This window comes from Panthera leo, chromosome A3, assembly GCF_018350215.1.
Source record: "Panthera leo isolate Ple1 chromosome A3, P.leo_Ple1_pat1.1, whole genome shotgun sequence".
NCBI lineage: Eukaryota > Metazoa > Chordata > Mammalia > Carnivora > Felidae > Panthera > Panthera leo.
The window spans coordinates 116,770,813-116,793,494 of record NC_056681.1 but is presented as its reverse complement, the minus strand read 5'-3'; the positions used below and the strand labels follow the sequence as shown (position 1 = coordinate 116,793,494).

Here is a 22,682-nt window from a genome sequence, read left to right as displayed (position 1 = left end):
TAAGCTAACTGCCTGAGGCTTACAGATTCAGCATTTCTTTGATACGACATGCAAAAAGTTGGGAGCCTTGGTCTATTTCTGGAGACAGGCCTGGGATCACCAAGTAAGAGGGTGTGCTCAGTTTGCAGCTGCCTAATTTGAGCAATGCAGCAGATTTACAGGCCAAAATTCTTCCTCAGAAAGCAGTGACACCACAACTCAACATGTGAAACTATCATAGATTATTCATATATAAACACTGATTATTGACAGAGTCACAAAGACAAAATACAGTACAACAGGAAAGGAGTAGTCCAGAGGAATCCTGTATGTTTACTTTCAACTAACTTCAAAGTAAGTCTTAAGCCTTCCAGTATATTTATCGGAAAAAAGAGCTCGGAAACAAAAGCAAAGTGTTGTGACTTTTTATATCCGGCCACCTCACCTATATCATTTTCAAGCTGGTGTTGGCACAGTTTCTGAAAATGCCACTTCCCGACAGGTTATTGACAGACACACCTGTTCTGTCTACTGTTGTGGGGTAACCGTGAGCTTTGTTGCTTTAGCTCTCTCAAGTGTGGTAAGGATTGCTAAGAAGGCGGGGGTGAGGGGTAGAATCACTTGAGAAATCATTTTCTGGTAGATCTTGTAAAACTACTGAAATTTATGAAATTGAAAATTAATAACCTACTTTCTTACCTTAGAAAAACGTGAGAAGCCCAAGACCCAACTCTCAACATGGAACTGTTATGTAGTGTACAACTAAAGTGAGAAGTTTTAAAAAACAGGTCCCTACCTTCCAGGATAATGGCCTCAGGTTTTGTAGCTCATGCCTGGGTGGAGACTGGTAACTCCACTGAAGAGAATTTGTACAATAACACCTGTTTTGAATGCGGTACCTTAATCTTTAATCAACTGAGTTCCCTAAACTCCGTATGCTCACTGACAGATTGAAACAAATTGTGGTCTATTCTATTTTTTGAAGAAAATCAATTCTTCATTGTACAGATCCATTTAGTACAGTGGGCATTCCTTCAAGACTGTTGTATTTGGCCCTTAGAAGCCTTTGGGTTTCAATCAGTTTAATTGTATGTGACTAGAATGTAAGCTCCTACAGGCAGAAATTTTTGTCTCTTTTTTTTCTGTGGATGTGTCTCCAGCTTCTAGAGTGGAGCCTGGCACGTAGTAAGCACTCAAATGTTTTTTTTTAATGAATGCAAGTGAGTTTCAAAACTTTCTGTTTAAACACCTTGACCTTTTGGAGAAATTAGCAAAAAAAAAAAAAAAGTTCCAGTTTTCATTTATCCTCCTTGAACTGCTTTTTGTCTTTCACAAGAATGCTGGAGTAATTTCAGGAGAAAATTGATCTGGGTCTGTGGGACCAAAATAAATAGTTTATGGTCAAAACTAATCTTCATCTGGTAAAATATTGGTAAGTGCTAGAAGTTGTGTCTAGTTACTTGAAGAAACGCAGCTAGCACCTGACAGGCACGTAGAGAAAGTTGCCTCTTGTTCGGAATCAAACTTTCCCAAGATCTTTATGGTTATTTTCTTGCCCCTCCCCCTTTCTATCCTCTAGGTTCTCTGTGTAATTGACCTTCAAGTCACCTTTGTTGTGAGCCACTTCAAACATTTTTAGAAAAGTGGTGTAGTGTAACATTTTGTCTTGCAAAAGTCACCTAGTATTTGTGAATACTTAAAACTAGGAATCAAAACTTGAAAGTGGTGAGGCTGTTGCCTCAATTTGACAAATAAGGATTATGTCATAGGCAGAAGCAAGTATGGGGAAAGATCAAGAAAGTTCTTTTCAGGGGCGCCTGGGTGGCTCAGTTGGTTAAGCATCCAACTTCAGCGTCAGGTCATGATTTCATGGCTTGTGCCCACATCCAGCTGTATGCTGATGGCTTGGAGCCTGGAGCCTGCTTTGGATTCTGTCTCCCTCTCTCTCCTCCCCTCCCCCGCTCACGCTCTGTCTCACTCTCAAAAATAAACATTAAAAAAAATTTTTTTAGGTTATTTTCAGTAAGGAACAAAAAAGTACAGTGAAGAAAACTAATACAGTGCTTATACCTTGTTAGATTGATTATTGTTCTATCCTCATACTTCTCAGTTTTTATTGCCTCCATATAAAAGAGCAGTCAGCCACGCTGAATTCTGGGTCTTAGTGCAACATTCCAGGAAGAGAATTTGGCTCAACTTGGGTCAGGTGCCCTTAGGACTCCCAGCAGGTGAAGAAGAGAGATGATAGTGTATGAATATAGCTGCTATCCCTGCACCCAAGTGGTTTGGGAGGTTGAGTAGAAAATTTACCAGAAAAGGGATGCTAAAAAGAAAATCCAAAGGTATTCTCTATGACATACTTTAAAAGATAATCTAGTCACAAAAAGTCCGAAAATACAAACTTGGCAAGATGTAGACTAATGGGACTGTTACTTAAAATTGGTACAACTAGGGGCACTTTGCTGGCTCAGTCGGAGGAACATTCAACTTTTGACCACAGGGTCATGAGTTTGAGCTCCACTTTGGGCATATAGATAATTAATTTGGTACAAGTACTTGGGAAATAAATTTAGCATTCATAATTTTGTAAAATGCATATCCTAAAATCCATCATTTTCACTTTAAAGCCTTTATAAGAAAAGTACATATAAAAAAAGTGTGCACCATGGGGCATATACAAGCAGAAGTAGTATTTGAATATTTGAAACATGGGCACTGACCAGTCCAACACCAACTAATCAGAACCTATGCCCACTATAACTAACACGGTTTTACAGAGACACAGCAGCTGATAACCAACCAAGTCTGTGTACAAGAAGACTTATGGCATTCATAGTGAAAAATGACCAGTGAGAGGAGCATGGTGATACATTACAGTATATTCATAGAACAGAATTCCATACAACAATGAAAATGCTTTACAGTGTCCTGCATTTGCATGTTAAAATCTTAAACTATAAAGAATACAAAGTATTAAGTTTACAAACAATCTGTATTTAAGGATACAGTGAATCTTAAGGGAATGGGAAAAACAAAAGTCACCTCTTCAGGAAAATATGCTCTTCCACCGAAGAGCATACAGGATCTCAACAGTATTGTTTATGTTCTATTTCTTGGATGGTGGGTTCATGCTTTTTTGGTTAGTAGTGGCTTCTTGAAGTTTTTGCTTTATTATGCTCTGCCTGCATATATGTTACGATATATTCTTTTGTACATATCAAATATTCCATTTTTTAAACCATGTATGCAACCCCATTTATGTAAAATTGTATCTATATGTACACATAATAAAAAATTTTGTATAAAAAAATAGCTGGTTAATAAGATTGCAAAAATCAGAACTTCAGAAAGTGCTGCAGGGGGCACCTGGGTGGCTCAGTCGGTTAAGTGTCCTACTTCGGCTCAGGTCATGATTTCAGGGTTCGTGAGCGAGCCCCGAGTTGGGCTCCGTGCTGACAGCTCAGAGCCTGGAGCCTGCTTCACTTCGGATTCTCTCTCTCTCTCTCTCTCTCTCTCTCTCTCTCTGCCCCTCCCCTGCTTGCTTGCTTGCTCTTTCTCTCTCTCCAAAGTAAACATTTTTTTTAAACCTTTAAAAAAGAAAATGCTGCAGGAATTCAAGAATGGCAGAGTCCTGCACTTATTAAGTACTCAGATGATGGACTGATGCCTTGAGCTGGGTCTTAAAGGATGAATATCATGTAGAAAATTTAAATGAAGTTTAAAAAAGAGCACATTATATGCCAGCTCAAAGAAGAAAGTTTTTGTTTTTTTAAAAAGGGTCTTTTATTTTTTACTTTCTAAAAATATTTATTTATTTATTTTGAGAGAGTGTGTGTGAGGGACAGAGAGAGACAGAATCCAAATCGGGCTCCAGGCTCTAAGCTGTCTGCACAGAGCCTGACGTGGGGCTTGAACTCCCGAACCACGAGATCACGACCTGAGCCAAAGTCGACGCTTAACAGACTGAGCCACGCAGGTGCCCCTCAAAAAAGAAAGTTTAAGACATACTCAGAAAAAAGTATGTCACTAAGAATGGAGTAAAGAATCACTGGATAATAGTGGGGAGATACAAGGTAGAATGCAGACAAACTAGAGGCGATGCACGCGGTACAGGGAATGGTCAGGCTGTGGGCAATCAGTAATATTTTAGTGAGGAGATAGCAAAGCCATGCATTAGGATGGATGAAAAGAGGAAAAGGACTGTAGGCAATAATGCAAAGGCTCTTTAGATAAATGTGTGTTCAGTTCTTATCAGCCAGTTGCCAGATCAAATGAAGGAGGCAAGAAGGTAACAACACACCTGTGTGCCAGTCCACTGCTGAACAATTTACCACAATATCAAATTTGTCCCATTCGCTTACAAAGCAAAGGGTATCATCCCACCTTTACACTTACCTGAGGCATACAGAGTTAAATAATTTGCCCATGTTCATATAGCCAGTAAAGTGAAAGAGCTTCAATTCAAACCAGGCCTGTGACTCTAAAGTACATTTTCTTTCCTCTGTGTCATGGGCCCAACATAGTCAAAAACCCAAGAATGAGAAGGTTCATGAAGACCTTGCTGGTCATAACCCTTAACTTGAAGCCAAAACTTAAGTGGTAAGCTTCTTCCCCAATAGCTTGCTTTGTTAACATCTATGTATATTTGCTGACTTTTGTGTACAAATTTTACTTAAGTGAAAACAAACTCCTGTGTGGAGACTTAGGGATCCTAAGGAATACCCTCTCCTAACTGTACTTTGCCTTTGCGTTATATATGCATCTCTGGTGCCACAACTCGTTGTTTTAGTTATTCGTGTCTGTATCTGTCTAGAAAGTTCTAGAAGGATAGCGCCGCTATTCATTATTGTGCTACTTTCCTTGCTTCACATTTGTAACAGTGATTTCCATATAGTGGACATACGTGGGCTTTGTAAACATTCTTTATGCAAGGCTGGAAACTAGTTATCACAGTAAACTCTGCTATTTTGGGGAAAAAAAGAACCAGGGAAACCAGAGGAATGGGGTTTAAAGCAGTCATTTTCCTAGGAGAGTAAATATTACAGGTTTTCACAACTAGTTGATGCTTCTTGGTCCATTCCCCCATTTAAAGGCCAAGGGGGAAAGATGAAGGCATTTGTAAGGAAAAATGAGTTCCCAGACTGCACCGTCTTCCTACCTGAAGGTGATTTTGCCCTCATCTTGCTGTGGTGAGAGCCCAAGAAAGAAGGAAACTAGCTTACTCATTCTTCAGGGTTGCTGAGTAATTGCTGGGAAGTTCCACAAATAGGCAAGGCCACATTCTTTTTAGGTGTAATAATTGTGGTTGCTGAAAAATCTGGAAGCAACCCAAATATCAGAGTGCCAGGTCAAATGAAGGAGGAAAGAAGGGAACCGTCAGGAAGGAAGGGTCCATCCACCCTGGAGTATTATGCATTCAATAAAAATTTAGAAAGATTGTAGCAACATGAAAAAAAAAAAAGGCCATGAGATGTTAACGGGGGAAGAAAGCACGTTATACAGTAGGTAGAAGGGAAGTGAAGAGGAAAGGATATCAGGGAAAACATTTTAAAGCTATGACGAATCCTTTTACTCAATTTAACATTTACTAATCACCTACTACATCTCAGGCACATGGCCAAGGGCTAGGAGGAGACCAAAATCAAAAGGTTCCTGTAGAATTTACAGCTTAAAACAGTAGATTAAACGGAAGAGTGCAATATGACCCCTTGTCACAAAGAGCCACACGGTATTCACACCTTTCTTTTTTAGTTTAAGGGGTGTCCCTCTGTTTAGTTATTTTAGCCTAGCAGTCACCGTATGGGCATAATAATTGCTGCTGCAAAGTTCACCTCTGATTCTTTGTCTTCCTACTATTGACATCTCTCTTTGTCGAGTACCTGCTGGTGTTTGTGTGCAGGCATCGCGCTTGGTGCTGTGAAGTGGAAGTGAGTTAAGGAAGGCCTGTAGTCCCAGCCCCCCAGGGCTTCTCCATCTAACTGGAGACGAGGTACAGGGCTCGCATACAAGTCAGACTTCAATGAGCGTCCAAGGGAAAGGGGATCAATTCGGAGGCCAGAAGAGATCTGGGAGGGTGGTGGCTTCTGCCAGGGTCCGGCCCCGAGGGTTAGCAAGGCCTGGTAGAAGGCTGGCGGGGCGGCGGGCAGGTGCAGCGGGAGCTCGAGCTGGAACGCTCCAGCTAGATTCGGGGACGCGGCGCGCGCAGCCTGGCCCCGCCCCCGGCGGCGGCTCTGTGCGCTGATTGGCCCGCGCCGGCCTCGCTCGCGGTTGGCGGGAGGCCTCTGAGCGGGTAGTGCCGCTGCGGAGCGAGTGGCGAGCAACCGCCTGAGGCCTCGAAGCGTGCCGAGGGAGGCTGTCCGGCGCCCCGGCCCCAGGTTTTGGCAGGTATCTTCCGCTCGCGCTCCGGCTTCGGGCCTCGCCGGCCACCCTCCAGTTTCGGCTGCGCCGGGTCCTTCCATCCCTCTCGCCCCCGGCCCCGCCGCCCACCGGGTGTGAGGATGGGACGGCGTCCCGGCCCCCTTCCCCCACACGCTTCGGCCCGCGAGTCTCCTCAGGTGTCCTCGCCGCGACGGGAGCACACCCTCCCGGCGCCTCGGGCCTGGGCTCGGGCGGGGGGCGTACGAGGTCGGAGTCCGCGAGGCTGCCCCTTCCTCGGTCGCTCTGTGGGGACCGCGGAGCGGCGTCGCGCTCCTCCGTGTCGCCGGCGGGCCCTTCCCTGGCGCGCTCGCGGGGAGGAGAGGCCCCGGGGGACGCCGCCCGCCGCCGGTCGTGATCCTCTGGGGAGGAGCCCGCCCCGGCCCGCTTGGGTCCCCGTCAGCGCGTCCTCTTCCAGGAGCCGTGGGGTCGCAGCCGCTGTCCGTCCGTGCCCTGGCCCCGAGCCACCTCCCACAGTTTCCAGCCGCCGGTTTCTTACCCGTGGGCACGGCTGGGGGCCAGCGGGCTTCGATTTTTTTTTTTTTTTTTTTTTTAAAGAACATTTTGAAGGAATTGAACACTTCGACACGGATAAACCCCATGCTATGTGAAAACCGAGGTCCCGCTTGTTTAACAAATGTTGTTCTCGAACACAAGCACGTTTAAAAATACCTCTGGTCTCTGTTACCAGTACCATCTTAACATTTCAGTTATATCGCCGGAGGTGAAATGTGGCTCTCCGGGCACCGTCTGACTCTTCTTCCCTCGAAAGACACGCCTCCCTGCAAAAAAGACGCAGTAATGCTGCTGCCGTGTAGTGAGTTTGGGCCACGGATTCAGCACTACGCTCGGCAGATCCGTATACTTCCTTCGCTCATGAACCGTCCTAAATATGTATTATGAACAACGTCTAAGAATAGAATACGTAATTTTTACTGAATGCTTCTGTGTACCAGGATCTAAGAGCACCTAGGTGTGTCTCGTGTCTTAACATCCGGAAGGAGGAAATGGGTGCTCCCAGGAGTGGTGCTCCCAGGAGTGCGGCCACAACTCACTCCTACGGTTCTGTCCAGCCCAGCTTCCATTTATTCCGACCACCTCATCATGAAAGTGTCTGGTTTTCTCCACCTAATTGCGTGGATTTCTAATCAGACTTGAACTTCTTGAAACAGCTCTGCTGTGCAATTTTACAAGTGCTGTAGCACCTAGCACTTGGCTGAAGCCAAAAGTATTCAATAGCCATTTAGATGTTAAATTAGACAAAAAAAAAAAAACCCATATTTAAAAATCAACATTATGGAGTTGTGATAATAGCCCCAGCAAAGCTTCCAGCAGTTTTGTCAAGAATTTTTTTTTCTTAAATTTGCTGTGTGTTTTTTTTTTTTTTTTAACAGTTTACAGTGTGTGGTTATGATGGAGAAAAAATGCTGTGGTTATTTCCATAAGGATTCTGTTTTTTAAGAGTTATTTTATTTTAGCAAAACGGTGATAAGCCCATCTTTCTTCCCTAAAGCAATGGCTAATATTTAACCACCAAGTCATAATTTATTTTGCGTATTGACAATGCAAATGCTTGACTTAAATTTTTATAAAGTGTAAGCTTATAAGTTGGGTTTGTTTTCCTGGCAGGGTGACAGTAAGTAATATCGGGCTGCATACCATGATGTTTTACACATGATTTCATTTAATTTTGAAAACAGTTCTTTGGTGGTTTAAAGGATATGGGCCTTTGGTGTCAGACATTCCTGGATTCAAATCCTAGGTTTATCACTCGTTAATTATGTGACCATGGGCAAATTTCTTCTTCCCCAAGCCTCAAATTTCTCATCTAGAAAATAAGGATAAAATAATACCCATTTTATAGAAATGTTCTGAGGATTAAATGAGATAATGCATGTGAAACTTTTCGCACAGTGCCTGGCACATATTAAGTGTTCAGTGTAAGGCTGCAATTATAAGGAAGTTAAGGTTTCCCTGCCTGCCCTGAATCGCCATCAGATGTTGCTATTAGATTTTTCATATAGGCAGCTGAGTCTCCCAATACTGATTCTGTCGTATGATTCTGTGCACCACACCCTAACACTCTTTATATTACCCCCAGAGAAAACAAATTATTTTAGATACCTATAAATTAGCTGTGGTATATTTACCAAAGGGGGGGGGGGACCCCAGACATCCTATTCAAGTGTGAATTCTAGTACAATTTTTTTTCAGATTGGTGGAGTCCACATAAAAACCCACTACAGGGTTTTACCATTTGAGTGTAGTTTCTTCTGGTTCCTTCCTTCTTCCCTGTCTCTTACCCTTTCTCATATTTTTAGTTGCCTTGCATTCTTTTCCTCTTGCTTCCATGAGAACTCTATTTTCAGTATATCTAAATGAAGAGCATAATTTAAAACTACCTCAAGTTGGAATACGAATAAGAATGTAGCATTGATCGCTTCTCTCCTTAGTGTCTCCATAACTTTTCTGCCAGTGTTTGCTGATTAACTTCAATGAATCTCTGTTTGGGGAATTTCACAGTTCTTTCTCTATTTCCTCAAATTTCATATGAAGTATCCCAACACATATATAGAATTTAACGGAATAGTGTAAAGCTATACTATGAACATATTTATCTATTTGATTGACAAAATTTGCCTTCTGGTTTCATGATATGTCCGTGGTTATCTTAGTATAACAACACTTTTAAAGTTACCTAACATTGAGTAAACTTACCTTCTGGGAGATATGCCATAGTTATTCTGTATTCTGGCACATTCCACCCCCAAGCCTAGCTCCCAGTTTGAGAAGCCTGACTTTAATTTTTTCCATCTAGATTGTAAGGCTGCTCTTACTTCGGGGGAAAAAAAAAAAAAAGATGCAGATGAGACCTCCAGCTGTCTCCCAGACGAGGTGGGTAGGAAAGAGCAGAAAGTTCTGAAGTCTCAAGTTTCAATTTATCACCCATTCCTTTTTCTATGGAGTTTGTAGCACCCACCCCCAACTCCATAATTGCTTTAAATTTGGTTGGACCTTAGATATGAGAAGAAAGATGAGCGGATGGGAGGGAAGTGAAACAGAGGGAGGAGAGCAATTATAGAATCAATTGAATATAATTTCCTCTGCTTAGTTTTTCATAATCTAGCCCTCTGCTGTCTAATATGATAGCTGCTAGCTACATGTGGCTGTTGGGCACTTGAAATGTGGATGGTGCAACTGAAAATTTTTTATTTTAATTTAAAATTAAGTACTGAAGGAGTGTAAAATATTTTTCCCTTACACACTACTTTACTGTATTGGTAGGACTACTTTTCACTCTCACTATTGGAAATTTAGCATCTGAATTGAGACCTACTATAAGTGTAAAATACACACCAGATTTCAAAGACTCAGTATGAAAAATAAAGTATGTAAAATATCTCATTAATTTTTATGTTGATTATACACTAAAATGATATTTTGGGTATACCAGATTACATAAAACATATTACGAAGATTCATTTGCTTGTTAGTACTTCTTTAATGTGGCTTTAAAAATATAAAATTACAAATGTGGCTCACATTACAGTGGACATTGCTGATCTAGCCCTACTATATCCAATCTTATTTTCCATTCCTTCCTTCAGCAGGGAAGTTTCTGAGGGTCAGGAAGGAGAATCTGTACCTAACTCCTTGAACACCAAGGGAGGCATGGCTGCCTGGGTCACTGTGAGTTATGGATTGCCATGCTTGGGTCACTGTGAGTTATGGGTTCAGAAGTTCTCATTAGGATCTCAGAGTAGTTTCCTGCTTTGCCTATGCATATGTCCATTTCCTACCACCGTATAAAAAAGGTATTACAAAAGTAATACAAACTGTAGTAATAATTATGTGAACTAATTACCACCAAACATGGTAGTGATTATGCATATTGTTAAATATTGATGAATTAACTTTGTTTCTAATTTTATTATAACACTGTACATTCATATACACTTAAAATCAATCACTCAAATCAACAGTTTGTGGTTATGATAGAGAAAAATGCTGTAGTCATTTCAATAAGGATTCTGTTTTTTAAGAGTTATTTTATTTTAGCGAAACAGTGATAAGCCCATCTTTCTTCCCTAAAGCAATGGCTCATTTAACCACTAAGTCATACACTCACAAATTTAAAAATTAGAGTGATCAATTTATGAGAATCCCTCACGTATACCCTACATTTCTTTGCTAGAATTGTTTTTAACTTTTCAATAAATACCAGTAAATGCTTGTTGAATAAGTGATTTTTGTAGCATATCAAAGAATTACCAGTACGAAAATATTTTGTGTGGGGAGGTGGATTACTTTCAATGTAAGATTTGATATGATAATAATTTATTTCTGGAAATAGCTTGCCTTGTTCTATAAAAAGTTTGAAGTGTCATATAATAACTATATGATAAAAGTATGTCAGTATAAGCAGAATTTAAAACTTTAGGAAAAAAGAATACCACAAATAGATTATAAGTGCAGCCTAGTTTCTCTAGTTAACTTTCAAATTTGGTTTTGGGTTCCCTAGTAGTCAAAGCAAAATGGTATACAGGATCTTACTGAGAAAAGAAGGTGTATCAGTTACCCAAAGGAAACAAAGCATTTCTTAGCAATGAATGATAAAAACAATTTCTTATGTGAGTTACTATCACAAATAATATTTTAGTAGCAAGTTCAATAACATTTTATATGACTGCATCTGGTAATGTCATCTGATTAGTTGTTTTTATATAGAAATGAACAAGAGTGTGGTAAATTATTATGTTTTATTTTTACAGGAATCTTGGGAAACCAAAATGAGACATAATCAGCTGTGTTGTGAGACACCGCCTACTGTCACTGTTCATGTAAAATCAGGGTCAAATAGATCACATCAGCCTAAAAAACCCATTAATCTGAAGCGTCCTATTTTTAAAGATAGTTGGCCAGCATCTGAAAAAAATGCACATAATAGCAACAAGTCTAAACGCCCCAAAGGACCCTGTCTAGTTATACAGCGACAGGAAATGACTGCTTTCTTTAAATTATTTGGTACGTTTAAAATGTTGTAATAGCAGTAATTGTAAGGTACTTAAAAATGAGAGAATCTAAAGATCTACTTTATTATTTTCATAATAATCAAAGAAGATGTTGTTATTTTCTATGTCAGATTTTCTGTCTCCAATCAATTTGGTTTTGTTTTACTTAGGGTTTGTCTTTTTTTTTTTTTTTTTTTTAATGTTGGATATTTGTTGTTTTGGATTGCTTTTGGATTTGAAGTTCAGATTCATCTTGCTTCTAGACTACTTAAATCCAAGTGTCAAATGTGAATTCTGAGCAATTCAAGTTCATAGCATGAGTTTTGTGTGACCTAAGTAAAATACTACATAAAGTCTCAGGTGAGCCAACCAGCCCAGTTTGACTGGGCCTGAGGTGTTTCCCAGGATTTTCAGTGCTGAAACTGAGCAAACTGGGAAGGTTGGCCAACCTCGAGAAGTTTCAGTATTATATGTAGGGATTTTTTTTTCTTTGAGAGAGAGAGAGAGAGAGAAAAAGAGCACATGTGCACATGGGGAAGTGACAGAGGGAGAGGGAGAAAGAGAATCTTAAGCAGGCTCCGTGCTCCTTGCTTAGTGGAGCTTGATTCCATGACTCTGAGATCATGACCTGAGGCAAAATCAAGAGTTGGATGCTTAACTGACTGAGCTACCCAGGCACCCCAGGAATTATTTTTTAATATTTTATTTTTATTTAAGTAATCTCTACACCCAGTGTGGGGCTCCAGCTCATGACCCCCAGATCAAGAGTCTCATGCTCTTCCTACTGAGCCAGCCAGGTGCCCCACATATGGGGAATATTGTGGGGTTTTTTGTTTGTTTGCTTGTTTGTTTTTTAAAGCTTATTTATTTATTTTGAGAAAGAGAGAGACAGTGTGAGTGGGGAAGGGGCAGAGAGAGGGAGAGAGAGAATCCCAAGCAGGTTCTGCACTGTCAGCACAGAGCCTGATGCAGGGCTCAAACTCAGGAACCATGAGATCATGACCTGAGCCAAAATTGAGTTGGACACTTAACCAACTGAGCCACCCAGGGGTCCCAGCGGAATATTTTTAAAAATTAGGCTTTATCATCATGCTCATGAAATGAGTTTAAATTTATCTGTTCAGATCATGAGACAATGCTACTTTGCTGACAAATTTCTTAAAACAAGAAACTATTTTATATTCTAGTAGCCAAGGAAGGGACGAATTTTTTTTTTAAGGTAAGGTAGTAAGGTAGACAGATTAGACTAAAGGGTAGGATAGATGGATTCTGGTAAATATCTGTAGGAGTGAATCAAGTCATGTAGGTACCACAGTCTCTTAGATCCAGGTAACAGGCAGAAGTCAGTTGGGGACAAGAGTGTTTGCCCTGCTCAGAAGACAAAAATCTTAAAAAAAAAAAAAAATATGAAAAAAGAAGGAGAAGGAGGAGGAGGAGAAGGAGAAGAAGAAGAAGGAGGAGAAGGAGAAGAAGGAGGAGGAGGAGGAAAAGAAGGAAGGGAGGAGGAGAAGGAGGAGAAAAGGAAGGAAGGAAGAGAGAGAGGCAGGCAGGTGCCTGGGTGGCTAAGTTGGTAAGGGTCCAACTTCAGCTCAGGTCAAGATCTCATGGTTTGTGAGTTCGAGCCCCGTATCAGGTTCTGCACTGACAGTGTAGAGCCTGCTTAGGATTCTCTCTCTCTCCCTCTCTCTGCTCCTCTCCCACTCACACTTTCTCTCTCTCTCAAAATAAATAAACCTTGAAAGAAAGAAAGAAAGAAAGAAAGAAAGAAAGAAAGAAAGAAAGAAAGAAAGGAAGAAAAAAGAAAGGGCAAGCTGGTTAAGATTTAAAGTAAAGTAAAATCAGAAGATGAGCTAAAAAGAAAAAATGTAAGTAGTGTAAGTATAATACTCTTAATATAAGTTCCCCCTTCTCTTTATTAAGACTAGTGCAAAACTATTACCAACAAACTTTTCTATTATTCATAGCTGATCCTGAGAAATAGAAAATACCTGGTTCTACCATAAGTAATTTAAGAAATAGCTGGATGCCTGGATGGCTCAGTAGAGCATGAGACTCTTGATCTTGGGGTTGTGTGTTAGAACCCCATGTTGGGTGTAGAGTTTACTTTTTAAAAAATGGAATTAACAAGGCAGAAATTAATTCTAAGAAAATGTGTACTTATTCTTGGAATTTTCCATGTATTTGACCATATTGATATTTCTAGGATGTAAAAATTAGTATAAAGAAGTATGTTTTGTTTGTTATTTAACTTAAAATGAAGGGGGGAATGGAAAAAGCAGATTTTCTCAGATTGTATTCAGACAACTACTCATATATTTGGGGATTATATATTTTGACCTTTTAAAATTGAAGTAAGTACTTTTGACCTACTTTTGCATATTTTAAAAGTATTTTTGTTAATCTTTTGTCATAATACTCAGTTTTTCCAGAATTAAGTATTAATTGTAAATAGCTAATAAATTATGAATCTTTATATAGACATTTTCATTATTATTTGGATAATAGATAATTGGACAGAGATAAATAGGTGAAAAGAAGAATTCAAAACTGAAAATACCCTGAGACCTAACAGGGGAAAGTAGTAGGAAGAGTAAAAACATTTTGAAAATCAGTAATATTCATTTAGTCATTATTTCTTAAAGACTGAGTTATCTTTTATCAGACTCCATTTCTACCAGTAAAGATTGATTTTTGAAAGTAATAAAGAGCTAATCTACAGTTACCCAAGACATCTTTCTCAAAGAGCTATTGGGATAGTCAGGAAACCAAACACTTCTACCATACCCTCTCTGGCCAGAGCAAATCAGATTACCCAAGAGTAAAAGCCGTAACTTTTTGTACAGTGCTTGCAATGGTAAATGCACCAAAGAAGTGAAAATTACATTTTAGACAGTGCTTGTCCAGGCATTTTTGTTTGATTTCTAAGCATCATTTATAATCCCCTATCTTGAAATTAATTCTTCAAAAGGAAACATTCTGTTTTTAAAAGACAAGTCATAGCTACCTTTTGTTCTAGATGACGATTTAATTCAAGATTTCTTGTGGATGGACTGCTGCTGTAAAATTGCAGACAAGGTAAATTTGGTAAAGATGTAATTATTATGTTACTAAACCATCAGAACTTTAACAAAACCTTATAAGAATTTTCTATCCTATTAATTATTGTTAGGAAAAGGACTAGCCTGCGTTGCTCCTTCTAAGGGGTAATCCTTATGCATTAATTTTTGAAATTAGCATACATCATAGACTCATTTTATACTTGAGGAATTGCAGAATATTATTAATTATATTTAAGTGACCTTAAGTCTGTTATCTGATTGAAAACAAGAATCAGTATAGACTTAACATGTTTTGATCAGAATTATCACCTCTTATCAAGCTATGGAGTAATTCTGAATTACTGAATATTCTGAGATTAATTTCACTAAGGTGGTCTGTGATACAGTTAATATTTTATAGGTAAAACAAATCCCAATAATTTTATAGATAAAATTAGGTACTTGTGTTTTTTATTTCGGAATCTGTGTTTCTAAAAGATCGTCATGATGCTGACTTACATACTAGGGACCATATTTCTGTACTCTTTAGATTTAGCAGAACAATTATGATCTCAGCTTTATAAATGGTATCTTAGACCAGGTAGTCATATCAGAAAATTCAGCATGACTTCATTTCACACTTAAATTTAATGTCCCATTTAATGTGGGAAAGGTTTGAATGGAAGCCTGGCTTATGATTAAATATACATTAAGTTAATATTGATGTGAACTTTTTTATTTCAAGCTTAAGATAACACAGATAAAATCGAAGTTTGGTCTTTTTAATCTCTAATTTTGGAAATTTAATTTTGGAAAATTTAAAACATGTATACCTTGAGGTAGAGAAAATAGAATTAAAAAACCTCTATGTGCCTATCATGGAGCTACAGTAATCATCAGCTCATGGCTCTGCTTGTTTCTTCTAATCCTTCTTCCCAAAACTAGACTATTTTATCCATGAATATTTCAAGATGTATTTCTAAAAGATGAGATATTTTTAAACATAACAATTTTTCTAACACTTCTAAAAATTAATATTAATGCCTTCATATAAAATAGCTGTGTAATGTGCATGTGGAGTTGTAAGTTTCCTACTTTACAGTTTTAAATGCATTGCAGTAATTAAAGTTGCTGGACAGCAGGGGGCAGTGTTTTTAAAGTAACTAACCATGCATACCGTATTTAAGAGTTCTCTACTGAAAGTTATCTTGAAAACTTGGAGTCACCTTTGTAGTGAATCCTGTGAAGGTAGGATAAAAAGGCATTTTATGAGAGAGAATCTAATACATCAGTACTTTAATTGTTTTTATTTTTAACATATAGAACCTGGACAGTGCCCTAATACCAGGAAAGATATGTCTTTCTAATAACACATTTAAAACACTTTTTTTCTGAAGAAAATAGAGCCATTAGAATAAATTATTCTAATTTCTGATTTGAAGTTATTTTTAAAAGTGAGTATGTGAAATTGCTAAGAGAGTAGACCCTAGGTGTTCTTAACAAAAAGGGAAAAAAGATAATTATGTGAGGTGAAGGATATGTTGATTAACCTGTTTTTGCTATTCACTTCACAATGTATATAACAAATCATCACACTGTAAACTTTAAATATATACATCTGTGTCAATTATACCTCAATTTAAAAATCCCCCCCACAATGAATGAAGAATGAATGAATGAATGAATGAATGACTGAATGAATGAAAAATGAGTATAGGTGTCTGCAATTAACTGGAAGGAGTCAGGAAAAAATTTTTGTATAGATACATATGTCAAGCCAATGTGGCAACACACTAACAATTGATGAATCTAGGTGAAGGATGTATGGTTATTTGTTTTATTATTATTTCAACTTCTCTATGTATTTGAAATTTAAGATAGAAAAAAATTAGGGTTTTGGTTCAAAAAATATTGGCAATAATAAAATTTAGGAGTTCTTCCTAATCTTAATCATGATAAATGGTTCAGAACTATTTCTTACCATTCACATGGATTACAGGAAGCCAGAAAATAAGGACCCAAATAAATAGGTAATTCTGTAATAAAGATAGATAATGCTTTATTGTTTTTAGCTTATTATTCATCTTAAAGATAACTATCTTAAAGCAGTTTTACGTATGAACGTAAAACATTAATATTAACTTTTACTTTTTTCCCTATAGTATCTTTTGGCTATGACCTTTGTTTATTTCAAGAGAGCTAAATTTACCATAAATGAGCATACCAGGATAAATTTCTTTATTGCTCTGTAAGTATGCTTTCTACTAAGTGATTTTTGTGGTCCTTATTTATAATATATATGATAACTTATTTAAAACAGTCTGTTTTGGGACACTTGGCTGGCTCATTAGGTAGAACTTGCGACTCTTGATCTCTGTGTTGTAAGTTCTGGCCTCACATTGGGTATGAGCTTACTTAAAAAAATAAGTAAATGAAGTTAACATTGCAACCCATAAAAAAATAAAACAGAGGCTTTTAAAAACCTGATGTATATCCTTGAATAGGCTTTATATATAGAAGTTATATATTTTTTTACTTTAATAGAATATTTTTATGTTCTTTTCACTGATCTTATCCTGCCATATGCGTAAGATTTATTTTTCAGTATTCCACTTGGGTTTGTATTGTATCTTTTACATATTTCAGAGTGCTCCATATAAATTATCCCAAATTCTCCTCTTTTGGACTCAGATATGTTTTAAAATCCAGAATATTCAGTTTGAAATTTCCAGTAAATTTATAGCAAAAATCATCGTGATTGGGGCACCTGTGTGGTTCAATCAGTTAAGCGTCTGACTCTTGTTTTCGGTTCAGATCATGATCTTGCAGATGATCTTATGGTTTGTGGGATCGAGCGCCCTGTTGGGCTCCACCACACAGTGTGGAGCCTGCTTGGGATTCTCTCTCCCTCTCTCTCTCTGCCCCTACCCCACTCATGCACATGTGCATGCTCTCTCTCTCAAAATAAACTTAAAGTCATCATCATTTTCCTTTTACATGAAACAACTTGTGGAAAATGCTACAGACATACTAATTATAGATTTTTGTCTGTAACCTAGAAGTTATTCATATCTGGGGTGCCTGGGTGCCTCTGTGTTGACAGCTTGGAGCCTGAAGCCTGCTTCGGATTCTCTGTCTCCCTCTCTCTCTGCCCCTCCCCCACTCGTGCTCTGTCTGCCTCTCTCTCTCTTTCAAAAGTAAACATCAAAAAACATTTTAAAAAAAGAAGTTATTCATATCTGACACCTTTCTTTAGTAACCACTGACTCTTTGACTTAACACACTGAACTTTGACCAAGGAATATAGCTGTTTTTTCCAATTCTTCTATTCTTCTATTGACTTTATATTGGATCGTTCATACTAGCTTTGATACTAACCATTTCTGTTAAATGGTTTTAATAACATGGCTTTCCAGCCTATAGGTCAGAATTATACTAGAAGCAATGTTTAAGAAAATGTATCTCAATCTCGAAACTTTTTATACCCAGTACCTGGATATAATACTGCAGTTGGGAATGTATGAATATAATTTTAAGTACTTAACTAGGGAACTACATATAAAAAATACTTAAGTTGAATACCTCAACAACTGTTTGCACTGATGAGTGAGTTTTTACTCAAAGTCTATTTAATTCAGACTCAAAGTGTGATTCAAGAAATAGGACTAGAAGAAACTGATCTCCTTGTATTTAGAAGACATATTTCCCCATGCATAAGGGATAATGAACCTTATAAAATTTAGTGATGATTGATAAACTGTGGGAATATAATAGTACTAACTAATACTGAGTGTTATGTGCAGGACACCACAAAAATTGTTTTTTTATAAGCTCCTTGAATCTTCTCTGTGAGATACATTATTAAATTCTCTTCATTCTACATATGGGGAAATTGAGACTTAGGAAGGGAAGTACTTCCAAGTCTCACAAAAGTTAGTAAGTGGCAGGGCTGGGGTGCACAGTCAGGTGTGACTTGCCCGTGGCCAAATTTAGTGATTAACCACTAAGCTACATTGCTGTTAACATGTCTCCTTAGTATTATATTATACCTCTGTGTTGATACAATATCTATTTTGTAGTTTTTTCTACCTGCAAATTAAAAACAAACCAAAAGAAGCTTTCTTTTTAATTCTTACAAATGCCTGAAATTGGATTTGTTTGACATTTTGGTAATGTTATTACCAGTAAAGTAAAGCAGCACGAGTTTACTGTGTAGTAGTCTGTATAACATGGATTATAATTTCCATTTTATATCTAATCATACTTTTTTATATATCCTGACTCAATAATTCTCAGTAAATATTTTCTTAGCGACAGTTCTTTTTTTTTTTTTAAGTTTATTTATTTATTTTGAGAGGTAGAGGGAGAATCCCAAGCAGGCTCCACACTTACAGCATGAAGTGCAACACAGGGCCTGACGCAGGGCTCGGTCTCACAGTTCCTGAGATCTTGACCTGAGCTGAAATCAAGAGTCAGATGTGTAACTGACTGAGTCACCCAAATGTCCCAGTTAGCCACAGTTCTAACTCAAGTTCTTTTCCTTCCTATATGTTCTTACAACACTCAGGACTTTTATTGTCATTATTCCATATTCTCTTGTACAGTTATTTGTTTCATACTTAGTTACCTCTTCTACTTGACTATAGGCTGCTTAAAGGGAAGGAACATGTATCTAAATTGTTTTTTTGCATCCTTTAACGTGTGGTTGTTCTTAATTCTTTATTTGGATAAGCATAATTAGCTATTATACAAAAGAAATGAACTCTGCTCCAAGAAAATCTATTTCAAATTAGAAGACAACTTACATGCATACAATACAAATATTTTTATAACATTGAGCCTGAAAAATTGTTAATCTAGAGTAGAATTACAATGTAGTTCTGATAGCATAGTACCATAGTATGTTATAGATTTTGTTTTATTTGGTTAACAAGCGTGAAAGGAGCCAACCTCTGGCTTCTGTCTACCCTTTACTAAGAACTATCAAGGATACTAAAGTAAGAAATTATGTAATTTCACAGAGGACATGATTGGATTCATATAACTGAATGGGTTTCATATGAGGTGCTTTTATATTATGGTAATTTAAAAATATGTACAGTTATTTTAAGGGAAGGTAAAGTAATAGGTGCTATTTTTATATTAATGTAACTAAATTGAATATGCATGTAGTTTTTTAAAAGGACATAAGTGGGTATACAATTAAAAGTAAGTATTCATGTCTCAAGACGTTGGCATCCTTCCTCAAGAACAATGAACATATCATGTGTATCTAGAAATAATTTTCTATACATGAACCAGTGTATATATTATATGAATAGAAGTATACTATACATTTCTGTGCCTTTTGAATTTTTCTAATGTGACATATCTATAAAAGTGGTATATGGAATGTGTATATGTTTATGTTAAAGAAAAAGCAAAACAAATACCCATATACCCATGACTCAACTTTAGAATAGAACATTGCCAGAATCTTAGAGGCTCACAGTGCACAATTTCCCAGTTAGAGCCCCCTCCCTTCCACAGATAGTAATTTTCTTGATTTTCTTTATTCTGTATATAACCCTCTAAATAATATATTGTTTGGTTTTTCCTGTTTTTAAGCTATATGTAAAAGAATAATGTGCACTGTTCTTCTGTAACTTCCTTCTGTTGCTTTATAATATGATTTGAGATTCATTTATATTGATATGTGTAGCTCTAGTTCATTCATTTTCACTGCAGAATAATAATATTCTATATTATTGCTTATATATTTGAATTTTTTACTATCTTGTTGTCTTTACGTCCCACTTTTTCTGTGAGATCTTTTTAATTTTTATTTTTTGATACCTTTTATTCCTCTGCTTTTTAGGAAATTATGCAGTCTATATCCTTTCAGCAGTTATCCTAGTTACCTATTTTTTTAACTTACTAGATTACTGGTTTCTTATAAAAGGATATAACTCAGGAACAGCCAGATGGAAGATTTGCATAGGGCAAGGTATGAGGAAAAGGCATGGAGCTTCCATAACCCCTCAGCACCCCTTGATCTCTGCATGTTCACCAACCAGGAAGCTCTATCCCAGTTGTTTTTAATCAAGAGCCGTAAACATTTTAACTCCAGTCACCCCTTTCTCAACTTATATTCTCTTGTTTTGCAATTCTGTGGTTCTACATGAAGCCCTCCAAAAACTTTGAGACATTATTATTGTTGTTTTTACACTGAACATTTATTTAAGGACTTACTTACATATTTATATCTTTGCTTACTATTCCTTCTTGCATCTCAAACCTTCCACTTGGGATCATTTGCCTTCCTTTCTTATTGCTTTTAGGATTTATTTCTTTCGTGTTGGACTATTAATTTCAGTATCTTCAGACCTCAGGGTCTGTTTATGTTTATGGTACACTGTTCCCTTACATGTTTTACACTTTTTTTATTGGAAGTTGCTTGTTTTTCTTAGAAAATCATCTATGGTGCTTTCATTGTTTCCAGTGGGAAATCTCTGTCATTACCTCTGTTTCTGTGTTATCTAATGTCTCATTTTTTGTCTGGACTGCCTTTACGATTTTCTCTTTATCACCTGTTCTGAATAATTTGATTATGTTGTGTGTTGGTGTAATTTTCTTCATATTTTGTGCTTTGGAGTTCATCCAGCTTCTTTGTATGTTTATAGTTTTCATAAAATTTCAAAAACTTTCAGCGATTATTTCTTCAAATATTTTTTCTGTCCACCCAACTCTTGTTAGGGACTCCAGTTTCGCCTTCATTAGACCACTTGAAGTTGTCTCACAGCTCATTGATGGCTCTATTATTTTTGTTTCTTTTTTTCTATATGTTTCAGTTTAGGTAGTTTATATTGCTGTCTTCAGTGCACAAATCTTTTCTTCTGCAGTATTTAGTCTATTAATCCTACTCCATGTATTTTTCATTGTACAGATAGTTTTCATCTCTAGAAGTACACTTTGTGTCTCCTGTTCTTTTTGAACATCTGGAGTAAATATAACAGTTTTAATGTCCTTGTCTGTTTAATGTCTGTTACTTCTAACGTGTCAATTTTGGTTGATGATTCTTTTTATTATGAGTCATGTGTACCTGTTTCTGTGCATGCCTGATCCCCCTCATGTATTTAGGAGGATACTGATTTCCATATGTATATAAGGAAACTACTTGGGTGTGGGGAAAGATTAGAGGGAACAGTGCCTAATATTCACCCAGAGCTGGGAATTTTGCCTGTTCCCACCAGCCAGACTGAAAAAACTCATAATTAACAGAATATTGAGTAGAGTACTCAAGAATGTCTTGCTTCAGTAGTGGGGAATAATTACCCCAGACTGAACATTGCTCTAGATCCACCTAACAAATCATTAAAGCAAGGCCTGAAAGGATCAGACTGTTTCTAAGTAACTTAACTGCATCCTGGAACAAAGTTCAAATTTTATAGGAATACAAAAATATCCAGAACTTGGGTCGACTGGGTGGTTCAGTTGGTTAAGCTCTGACTCTTATTTCAGCTCAGGTCATGATCTCATGGTTGTGGAATCAAGCCCCATGTTGGGCTCCATGCTAAGTGTTGAGCCTGATTGGGATTCTCTCTCTCCCTTTCTCTCTGCCCCTTCCATCTCTCAAAATAAATAAACATTAAAAAACAAACAAAATATCCGGAACTCAACTCACTGTATTTCTATTTTTGGTCTACATTTTTTAATTATGAGTGAGGTTGAACACCTTTATGTGTTTGTAAGTAATTTATATATTTTTTTGTGAACTGCCTGTTCTTGTCCTTTTCCCATTTCTTTTTTGAGTTGTTGGTCTTTTTTGTTAGGTATCTGGCTAATACAGTTGAAGAAGATGAAGAAGAATCCAAATATGAAATTTTTCCATGGGCTTTAGGGAAAAACTGGAGAAAATTGTTCCCTAATTTCTTAAAATTAAGGGACCAACTCTGGGATAGAATTGACTATAGGGCTATTGTAAGCAGGCGATGCTGTGAGGAGGTAAGGTTTTTAAAAAACTTTATATATGTAATCTGTTTTCTCTTTATGTAATTTCCCTTGTCTTGTTTTTAAATGTGCTTCTAATACATTTTTTGTATATGTAAGGGTAGGCTATTAACCTTGATGGTTACCATGAATACATCTTGTATATTACAATGTTGATATTTTAATTTTTTACCACAATAATTAAAAATTGTCATTTCTGTTTTTCAGAACAGCCTACTTCTGTAGTAAGTATTTTTGTTTTAGTGTGTTT

General features: G+C 37.4%; 1 protein-coding gene across 5 annotated transcripts in view; it reads left to right on the top strand.

The window, feature by feature from the left end:
- Positions 1–6,256: 6,256 nt before the first annotated feature.
- Positions 6,257–22,682, top strand: part of SPDYA (speedy/RINGO cell cycle regulator family member A) — a 36,484-nt gene continuing 20,058 nt past the window's right edge. For 2 of the 5 annotated variants that reach the window (XM_042933356.1, XM_042933357.1), the window contains exons 1-7: positions 6,257–6,363; positions 9,212–9,288; positions 10,002–10,083; positions 11,166–11,418; positions 14,422–14,480; positions 16,606–16,691; positions 22,255–22,426. In XM_042933356.1, the coding sequence (XP_042789290.1) occupies positions 9,254–9,288; positions 10,002–10,083; positions 11,166–11,418; positions 14,422–14,480; positions 16,606–16,691; positions 22,255–22,426 (687 nt within the window). In that variant the 5' untranslated portion in view covers positions 6,257–6,363; positions 9,212–9,253. Of the gene's footprint in view, positions 6,364–7,103; positions 7,367–9,211; positions 9,289–10,001; positions 10,084–11,165; positions 11,419–14,421; positions 14,481–16,605; positions 16,692–22,254; positions 22,427–22,682 lie in introns of those variants that run through there. The other 3 variants (XM_042933360.1, XM_042933358.1, XM_042933359.1) reach the window with 3 other exon arrangements.